This window comes from Macadamia integrifolia, chromosome 3 (assembly GCF_013358625.1).
Source record: "Macadamia integrifolia cultivar HAES 741 chromosome 3, SCU_Mint_v3, whole genome shotgun sequence".
NCBI classification, from domain to species: domain Eukaryota; kingdom Viridiplantae; phylum Streptophyta; class Magnoliopsida; order Proteales; family Proteaceae; genus Macadamia; species Macadamia integrifolia.
The window spans coordinates 31,153,613-31,164,459 of NC_056559.1; the positions used below are offsets into that span (position 1 = coordinate 31,153,613).

The window sequence follows — 10,847 nt, forward strand, 5'->3', positions numbered from 1 at the left end:
ATTTTATTTTGTTTTTAACAGAGGAAAGAAAAAGAAGAAGAGGATGAAGGTGCAGCACGGTTTTTTTTTCCCTCTCTCTCTCTCCTCAGGTTGCGTATGGTAGGGGGAGGGCAGGGGTGTGGGCTGAGGGTGCAGCACGGGGTTGCAGGGTTAGCTTTGGTCACCATAGTCTTTATCGTGCAAGGTGAGATGGATACAAGGAAACACTAACTTATGCTATGCAGCCAAACTGGAAACTCAAACCATTCTTTATTTTAGAGAGCATACAACTAACAGTACAGTAATTACAATAACCGGCCTTTGTGAGCATACACAAAAACAAAATAATACAAGATTTTTTTCTTCACTTACAGCAACCTCTTTCTCTTATTATGATGAAGTACCCATGGCTCAGAACTTACCAAACAACCTTCTCTTTATTGAACCAAAGAAATGGGATGGGCATTGGGGGGAGGGGGAAGGGGAAGGGGAAGGCCAACCTCAATAATACACAAACTCCAGTAGCCTAGTTCCTACGATAAATCACTGATCTAACTATTTGACTTCTCACACACAAAAATACTAAAACTGATCAACAACCCTTGTGTCCAATACCGACGTCTAGAGCTAGCTACCCTCTTCAAATGACAAATCTCAACAGGGAGGCATATATTTAGGTTTCCTTCGAATACTTGTTGGTCTGGTTGTACCATTCTTCACTATTAACACTGTGTTCATACCCCAGGTAGTGTGACGCTCCAAATGACAATGCATGAACCAAACTCCTGATCACAAAATTAACCCATTAATTACTTATCATCAAAAAACCATGTCAATACTTAGTTAATTAGCATAGAAAAGAAACAAAGTTAAGAAACTTACCAGGGTTGTCTGCTCTGAATCTGATGGCAGCCCATCCATTCTTAGGGACTCCTACTGTATTGATTTCAGGAGGATCAACCAAGTTATAGCTTTCAGGATCTTTTGTCTTGTTAAAGTTTCCAAATCCCCATCCAACCCAATAAAAGCTATATCCATGAAGGTGCATTGGATGGTTCTCCCCTGAATTCAAGTTAGTCCCTTGGAACACAAACTCCACTGTTGAGTTGAAGTCTATCATCTTCACCCTAGTATCCACTGTTGGTGTTGAAAGATTAGATGACAACACATCTGCTGTGAAGTTGAAATAGTAAGGTGGTTCATCAGGAAAAGTAGCATTATAAACCCCTGTGATATTCTTATAATAAGCTTTAAGTATATCAATTGATGGGTTACTAAAACTAATGTTGTTCATGCTTGCAGAGAGTTTTGACCCATCAGGTCCATCACAGGAGTTATTGACACAAGGCAATGTGTTCACAGAGATGGTTGTGTAGATTCTGAGATCAAAAGATTGAGGGACATCAACTGGATGGTCTGTACTGGCCAAGCTTCTAAGGCGTTTAGTGTAGTTAGTTGCTGCATCAGTGTCATTATAATCAGGGAGGGTTGGGAAAAATGGAGTTGATGGAGGGGTGTAAGTGCCATTGTATTGGATAATTGCTGTGGTTGTTGTGTTATCATAGCCAACACCTTCTCCACTGGAATAAGCACTAGCAGCCATGTAATAGTGACTAAGAGTTTGATTGGCTTCCAAGAGGCAATCCATGGTTTGGCCTGGGGTTATCATGATATAATCTGTTGTTATGGGTTTAAGGTAGGCCCCATCTGATCCAACGACTGTGAGTGAATGATTGGCTACAGCAAAGAACATATCCTCATTCATCCCTGCATTGATGATGCGAAGAAGATAGGTTTTCCCTTTCTCCACCACCATCGTGAAAGTTCCTGCAACCACAATATAATATTATTAAATATATAACATATAATATATTTTGATAAATTAAACCATTGTTGAGATGGCCGAGTTGGTCTAAGGCGCCAGATTAAGGTTCTGGTCCGAAAGGCCCACTCTCAACAAATTTAATTTCTTTAATTCCCACTCATGATTTGCCATCTACTTTAATTATATGTTTTGCTTTTTCAGTACTTTAAAATAGATTTTCTACCACTTCACTTTTTTTTTTTTTTTTTTTTTTTTTTTTTTTTAATGCTTTTTGAGCATTTGAAATTAGAGACTTTGCCACCACTCATTCGGTCTTGGAATATGTTTGGTCATGATTCTAATCCCCCAAGCCTCCCCCTTTCTCTTTTTATTGTACAAACTAGCACTCCTGTTGGTTAGAGTTCCATTTCATAGTATTAAAGTGATGAAATGAGAAACTTCTAAAGCTATAGATAATAGGTCCCACAATATTTTGGAAAATCTTAGTTCATTAAGACCTAACCTGCTCTAACTGCTCAGATAATGAAACGTTGGATAAACAGAAACCGCGTCTTGCATTTTGATTTGTAGAAAATTTCACTCCTTTAGTTTTTTGGTAAATAATTATTTACTCTTCTTTTTTAGGTATGTGATTTTTTAGGTGTGTTGGATATTTTCACATAAAAAAAAAGTAAATCTTGCAATAAGACCTCATAAAATTTGATATTTTTTGGATGATCATAATGTGTGCAGCTTAGATTTGATACTTGGGTTGATGTTTTTGTTCTTTTTCTGATTGTTGATCTGAGACTTAGTTCCTCTTGGTAGCATTTTAGCCTTGTAATTTTCTTTTCTTTCTTTTCTAAGCGTTTTAATATATTTAATTATTCACCCAAAAAAAATATGTTTATCCTTACTAACATCTCATAGAATAAATATTTTATTTTTTATAATCTAAATTCATTCAATCACCTGAATTTCAACGAAGCCAGCCCTTCTTATGAAATGACTATGAGATTTCTACACGAAAAGAATAAGAAAAAGGCAACTGGGTGTTTTCGTTTTCACACCCCAACTGTGTCTGAGGCATGGAAACGGTAGATTGAGAGGTTCCCTTGCCTTTTCTTCTTTTTGACTAAATTCAGATTATCAATTTGGATTTTTCTCCTTGTCCATATCCATTTCAATAATATCACCTTTGGTTGTACCGAAAAAACAGTGTTTTCACAAGAAATGTACTCCTTTTCCAGTGTTTGTCATCAGAGGTCTAGACAACCGAAGATGCCATTATTGAAGGATGGTAAAAGCCAATCAGTTTGAAAAAAATTTAAAAAAAGTTCCACACTTTGCCACCTCCGATGGCAGCTTGGAAATTAAATTCCTGTCATGAGTTCTGATCAGATATGGCTACATAGCTTTCATAAATCTCATGTTTTACTTGTTAATTAGAGTTTGAGATATAGTTACCTTCTTGGGAGCTTGTATAGAGATCTCCTGGTTGTCCATTAATGGTATGAGCATCTGAGGCATTTGGTTCTCCTCCACCCAGAATGGCTTCTTCAAGCACCTCCATCACATCTCCTATGTACCAGTTTCCTAAAAAATTTCCCAACAAAAATATATAATGTTGAACCACCAAGTCAGACATAATGGTCTATGTGAGTAGTAATGAACGCATACCAATAATAATGGGGACTTCATCGTAGGGCGTGGAGAAAGGGTAGGAAGCTCCAAGCTTGGGGTAAATAAAGATAGGGCCATGAACTGTGGCTCTTGACCAGTCACTATGGGCGTGCCACCAAACGGTTCCTTCCTCTGTGGTGAAGTTTATCTCATATGTGAAGTTTGCTCCTGTCTGGATTGGGCACTGGGTGATGTACTCTGGACCATCTGACCATGGATTCCTTGGCTGTTTCACTCCATGCCTGCCATGCCCAAGAATGTTAAGCATCCATTAAGAATTTTAAAAAACTTCTATTTTCAAGATTAGATATCAGATGTGAGTAGCCTAATGTGAAGACTTATAATTACGGACTTGGGCATCTTTCCTTAATAGTTAACTTTTAAGAATGAATTCTATCCAAGTCCGAGGAACCCATAATAAGAAAAAAGAGAGGCATACCAGTGAAGGGTGACATTATAGGTTCCGTTGTTGACAACATTGATGAAGACCCTATCACCTCTGCGGACATGTATTGCTGGCCCCGGATATACCCCATTCACAGTCAATATTTCCTTGGTGCTATTAAGTCTGGTGTATGAAGCAGTAGTGATCTACAACAATCTCAGAAAAAAAAAAAAGAAACAGAAAATTAAAACTTGTCTTGAACTAGTCTGTAAAAACCCATGAAAATTATTCACATTAGAAGCTAAGATGAGTACAAAAATGAACTTACATTCCAGTTGAATCTGTAGGTTTCCCCTAAGCACAAGCTGAAGAGCTCCAACAACACAAGTGCCAAAAGCTCCAAAGTCAGACCCTTCTTCTTTAACTCCATTTTCAAACACTCAAAAGTATTCAAGGCCTCTCCTTTCTGCTTTCCAGCTATGGTTTATGAATCATCTTCTCAATGGGGTTTTATAGAGTTCCTTTCTAGCTAGTACCGTTAGCTCACAATCTACACGCGGAAAGTGGAAAAAATAATAAATTGAAGGAAGAAGAAAAAGACCCAAAGTGCTTGTCCTTTTCAGCAAGATTGGAAAACTTGGAAGTAACATATTTTTCCATCCTTTTCACGATGTTTCAATGGAGCTGTAAAGCTGGTTTCTTATGGACTCAAAGAGTCCTAATCTTTAATTATCTTTTCAAAGGTATTACATTATTGAGTCATTTGAAGTTTATAACAGAACATTAACGTGTATGAGTTAAGCTGTGTCCTACAGAATGATCCACTATAAGGCTATTTTTTTACCGTTAGAACATATGATAGTAGCTTTGTGTATATTTATCTAAAGGGAAGATTGCTTTTTAGGGTTAGGTAAGATTGAGAAGACACAAACACATGATTTTAGGTTAGCATAGTCTAATAATTTGAATCACAATCCAGTTAAAAAAGAACACATCGCTTCTTTATCATCTCTCAAGTCTTCTAAAACTAATATGAATATGGAACCCAGTTCCTACATATCATGTTGTGGGAACTTTTTCCACATTTCCAATTTATAAGCTAATATTTGTCATGCGATAGATTACGTGGGGCCCAAATTTTGCGAACACACAGAAACCCTAAGTATGGTTCTTAGAATTGGAATTGGAATTGGATTAATGATCGAGGTCAAATCAAATTAGGATCGAACTGGAGTAGATTCCCCATTCTTGTCAACAATAACAATCACAACCTTATCCCATTATTGTCTATTTCCTCTTTTAAAAAAATTGTAATTTTATCTAGGATTTAGACTGATTCTATCATAATCAAAATCAATGGAGGCGGATTCGTGTTCCTTGAAAAATGGCCCTAGGTACATCCTACCCACACGTCAAGTCTTAACCATAATTATTATTGTTTTCCATGTGTTCTGGAAACTTATATGGATTAAAAATCCTAGGGTTCAGATCAGCTCCCCAAGTGGGGAGAGTAGTTATACTCCTCATAAGTGATCCCACCGTTCAAGGGGAATTCTGACCACGAATCTAACTCCTCATACGAGATCCCACTATTCAAGGGGAATTCTGACCATGAATCTAAGCAATTAATCAACCATTGACTCATGGTCTAATACATCATGGATGATGAGACCCCATGTAAGGAGGTCACCACGTGGGGAGAGGATCTAGACTCATGAGAAAGTGCATAATAATTGTTGAAGTAATATTTAGATATTCATGGAATGCATACCGACACAAGAGAAGATATTTAATTGAATTAGATTTTAAAATTTAACACATATGTAATATATACTATGACATTTTTGTCAAATGGTAAGAATAACCATATCATCTACGCAAGCCAGCTATAGGAAGGCAACCCTTAAGGGGCATGTAGGAACCTCTTTCTTTAATTATAAATATATCACCGACACCCTAATAGTTTTGGATCCTTAATTAAATTTCTATGTGGCAAGACCAAAAATATCTGCCTCGCAGCTGTTTAGACTTTAGATAAAGGCAAACACCGTTTGCATACTTTAGGGGACTGAGCTTCAATTTCTCTAACTTGACGTTTAATCCACTAGTCAATTCACAGTTTATCCGTAATTTTCTGCTAACAAAGTGAAACTAATTGATAGATACAATGGGAATGACAGGTTGAAAAAGCATACTATTTCACCTTGTAGAAAATTATGGAATCACTTCACTACAGTGTTGGTCTAAAGTCTAAACTAGTGGAGGTGGATGAGCCACAAGTCAAATATTAAAACTGGCAAGGAGACCATACAAATATACAATTCTCTTTGTTCTTATTTTAGTTTCTTTGTAACTACTTACAAGGCAAGATATATAACTTTAGATCTTACGGCCATATATGGTCTAATATTGATGTCGGAAAAAAAAAAAATATATATATATATATATATACATATATGTTATAATATTCTATAACATATATATCATGTGATACCAATTCAATTCTTTCTAAATTATTTCAAAACATTTTCTACTTGGAGGATTAAGTTGAAACTTGGCATCTAAGAAAGGGACTTTAAAGTCTAATTGTCCACAAGATGTGGCCTATCATGCATGTGTCACATATTAAGGCTGCCATGAGAAATTTATTAGTAACACGTTTTTTTTTTTTAACCTAATTAATATAGGTACCAAAATGCACATCCTAAAGCAATTTTTGGTCGCTGGGGCTTCAATGAATCTCCCCCTTGCCCCTCTATTAAGAGGGGTTGGGGCTTTACAATTTCAACTATTGGGTAGTGGATAATCTGAATAGACCACTTAGGTCAAGTTGTTAAAAAAATATTCAACCATAAGTCCCCTGTATATTGGCATGCCTGCATCTCACCATATATGTCTATGTATATCTTTAGTTCTTCGACAACAGCTGCACACTCTATTATATTCTTGAATTCTAAAAGCTCTTTTTTTTAAAATGGCAAAAACTTTGTTTAGGCTGAACCTTGATATTTAAGAAAGAGGCCTAGAGTCGGGTAAATTACCCTTTTCATGTTCGTTTTTGTCCTAACTTTTTGTATTTTGTATTTTTTAACTTCTTTTAGTTGTTTCGCAAAATTGTTCCAAACATGTTTCAAAAAAGAAAAATTACATGATTACCCTCTTTTTGGTTTCTTTTTACAAGATTATTCATAGTAGGTTTGGATTTACAAACTTACCCAAAATAGTGATTCTCCTTCATCCTTTATATTTTTGTTAATTGAAACTTTGAACTAGTAGTTTTGTTGACCTAAACCTGATTTTGGGTATCATTGAGTGGGTAGTTTTGTAATCAAACCTGATTTTAGATATTTTTGTTAATTGAAATTTTAAGTGGGTAGTTTTGCAAAGGATCATGTAATTTTTCCTTAAAAACTATAAAAACACCAGAATGGTTTTATTTTCGAACATGGCCATAGAGACCCTTCACTCTCTACCATCAAGGGATATACGCATCCTAATACAAAACTACCACACATCTACCATCAAGGGTTATACGCATCTTAATACAAAAATACCACCCACATTCTTGTAATTGCTCTCATGCTGATGTGGCATGGGAAACATCAGCCAACATATATGGCAGCCCCATATGACTCCTTTTGAGAGAGAGAGAGAGAGAGAGAGAGAAAGAAGATGGCTTTGTCTGTCCGTTGTACCAAAAAGAAAGAAGATATGATGCGGTGAACAGTGTGATAATAGTTGTGAAGAGAATACAATGAATGAAAGTTTATCCCCCGTCCACCTAAAAAATTAAATTAAATAAGTACAATGAATGAATTGTGGCCTGGGGGTAAATTTCTCCCAAGTGAAGAGGAAAAAAACTCGTGCTTGTGATGACAAGTCTCCTCATCTCTCTTGCTGCTCCAACCGTGCACTAATGAATCCAAACACTGAATCGGGGCTCACTAGCTACGTCCTACTGTTTTTTTTTTTATTGATAATTTGTATGTATTAAAGAAAAAAAAATATAAAAGTATAAAATAAGACAACCTTTTTTTGACAGACTAAAATAAAGATTGAGAAGTCCCTAAATTAAACAGGACAAACCCTATAATACAATTCATCTAATATAAAAGAAAAACTTTAAAAATTAAGAAATTTATGACATAAAAGAGTTAAGCAGTCTAATCACGAAAACGAAGAAAATACGAAACACTTTTTTATGGGACAAATTTTTCACAAAAAGCTTCTCACTACTAGATGGATCAGATTTCTAAAGACTTCAAAGTCACTAGTCGATTTTCAATGTCAAGAAAATCATGGATAAGGCTCCAATTGGATAAGTTCTATTGTTCTTCACGGCTATTGATCACCTTTACAACTCCGAACTGTGCAATAATCCATGCATCTCTCCTTCGTCTACAAGAAAGCTAGGTGGAAAAAATAAAACTTACCATCTTTACATCACATCATTAATTAAAACATAGAGTTGATATTAAAATAATAATAATAATAATAATAATAATAATAATAATAATAATAATAATAATAATAATTGAATAACAAAAAATGGACAAGAGATGACTATCAAATCACGTTACCGCTTGTACATTGTTTGTATTAATGTGGAGACCAATAAAGGTGTATGTTAACGAATCAATAAAGAGGATTCTTCAATTCATGAAAAGAGGGATGATAAATTCTCGACTTCTTATGTTAAACAGCAGAAATCACGTGATCACGTGCCCTAACATTCTTTTTTCTAAAAAAAAAATTAACCATAAAGACATGATTGTAATGCTTTTCTCTTTATCGTGAGTGTAAAAAACAAAGTAATCCATGAAATGATCGTTCTAATAGATCTATACTCTAGAAAAAGTCCAAATGATTTTGTAAGATGGTAGGTCCATGATAGAATCTATAATTGCCCTATGGATCCTAATCTAAGTTGATTGACATATTCCTCGTTCCTTGGATAGTGGGAAAACTAACCTCCACTAATTCTGTTGGTTTTCTTTATAGATAAAATAGCACAATAATAAGTTTATTTATTTATTTATTTTCATGTGGTAGATCCATATATATGCACCTGACCAAACAAAACACTGTGGGCATTTTTCTGTTATCGCTTCTATTCATGTGGTTGAATTACATCATGAAAGTATTGATTACTTCTTCTAATTGGGATACCGTTCCAATATTCATTCTTCACAATATAAATTAGGATTATCAGTTGAGACCTATATATATATATATATATATTTGTTTAAAAATTAGTTGTTCATGTCATTGGATTGTTATTTGTTGATAGTCATGCCAAAGGTGGAGATGTAATTCATTAGTTTTAGGGTAACACATTTTTTTCATTGAAGGTATATCCTATCCTTTTTGTAATAAAAATGTATTAAATAACTTTCAACTTTTTGAAAATAAGTCAAAAGAACACTTCTTGATCAAATAGCTCTTGCACTGACACGAAACGATTGACAAGACATATATGACCATCAACAAGGGTGAAGGTTTTGTATTTCACATGGATTGGGGGCATCATTTACCCCACTCCTCTGTTTAGGCATAAGGGCTGCTCAACCAGAGAGCATTGTTTTGCTCATATTTTTCATCTTCGTATTAAATATTATAACTTTTAGGAATAAAAGAATGAGCAATTGAGATAAAATTACAACTTCTTAGTACATCATTTTTTTTTTTTTTATCGACTTGATTCACCATTTTAGTGACAACAAGTTATACCCATATAAGGAAAAAAAAGATTTTCTGAATTAATGGCATAAAAGAGCACACCAATGAAATATAATAGAATAATATTATATATATAGTAAGATAATAGAGAAAAGATGGTAGCATACCTCATTCATTATATGAATCAGGAATTGATTAATCAAAATCCCCATTAGTAAAACCATTGGCAATTCCTTTATCATTCCAAGGATAAAATCTTTTTCAAACCAGACATGCAAATTTTATTCTAATCCACATATGTATGAGATAAAACAAAAAATGGTCAGTTGAGGGGTCATCCTTCACAAATCACAACTAACAACTCACAATGCAACAAAAAATTACTACAGTTTGGCTCCACTAGTTGAATGTAAAGCAACCATTAGCTAGAGAAAAATATTTTAAACATGAAAATGTCCTGTCTCCAATACCCGCGTCGCTGTCTAACTGAAAATGGTAAAAATTATTTTTCTCTTTTGTAAAATTAATGCATGGCCATACACTCAGACCTCAACATGGAGGCACATATGGGGGCTTCTGTCTACATACTACCTAACTTACTGTAGGTTAGGATTTGATGATTTTGAATGGATAAACAAGTCAATTATCCAAAAGCACTTTTTTGTAGCTTAAATTATTCCTTTGACACCATGCATGAATGAATGAATTCAAAACTTCTGCTCATTGAATTAAATTACCCATAATGGATATGGTTAAGAAGTTGTTTATTTGTTAATTTTAATATTAGAACAATAATTATCAAGGAAAATAGTTCTAATATATGATTTGATAGTTGGATAGAGAGATCATGGTTTAATTTAATCACAAATTCAATTTCAAATCTTTTACCAATAAAAAATAAAAAACTTAATTCAATGAAATAGTACTATCTAGCATATAGAAATGTAGGAATAAATGTGGAAAAATAAACATATATTCACAAAAAAAAAAAAAAATTACAAAATATGTTTATGGAGAAAATGATGCTACCTGCTCATGCATTCCTGTGTCAAAAATCAAGAATGGTGAAGTGACCATCTTGCTCTCGTTGGATGTTTGGACGCATGTTCTCATTGGACCCTTTGCTGACATAGGCCTACGTAATCATGTAATTTTCTTTCTCCCTTACATATGTTTATTTATAAATAATAAGATACATTATTTGTTATTAATTTATGTATAACAAATTTAAATTCTATCTATACAAAATTTTACAATTAACAGTTAATATATCGGCCTAAAATGACTTATTTCCTCTTTTATCCTTCACCACCCCCC

At 34.3% G+C, this 10,847-nt stretch overlaps 1 protein-coding gene across 1 annotated transcript; it reads right to left on the reverse strand.

Moving 5' to 3' along the window:
• Positions 1 to 230: 230 nt before the first annotated feature.
• On the reverse strand, positions 231 to 4,493 carry LOC122072732 (laccase-14-like). The gene is made up of 6 exons (XM_042637126.1): positions 4,180 to 4,493; positions 3,906 to 4,057; positions 3,464 to 3,708; positions 3,251 to 3,379; positions 862 to 1,806; positions 231 to 764 (listed from the first exon to the last, which is right to left on the reverse strand). The coding sequence occupies exons 1-6, from the start codon at positions 4,279 to 4,281 to the stop codon at positions 634 to 636; spliced, it is 1,704 nt and encodes a 567-aa protein (XP_042493060.1). The 5' UTR covers positions 4,282 to 4,493; the 3' UTR covers positions 231 to 633.
• Between the last annotated feature and the right edge of the window lie 6,354 nt (positions 4,494 to 10,847).

Coding starts and splice junctions, on each gene's coding strand:
- LOC122072732 (XM_042637126.1), bottom strand. CDS start 4,281: ATGGAGTTAAAGAAGAAGGGTCTGACTTTGGAGCTTTTGGCACTTGTG. Junction 3,709..3,905: donor TATAATGTCACCCTTCACTG/GTATGCCTCTCT, acceptor TGGGCATGGCAG/GCATGGAGTGAAACAGCCAA. Junction 1,807..3,250: donor CTATACAAGCTCCCAAGAAG/GTAACTATATCT, acceptor TTGTGGTTGCAG/GAACTTTCACGATGGTGGTG.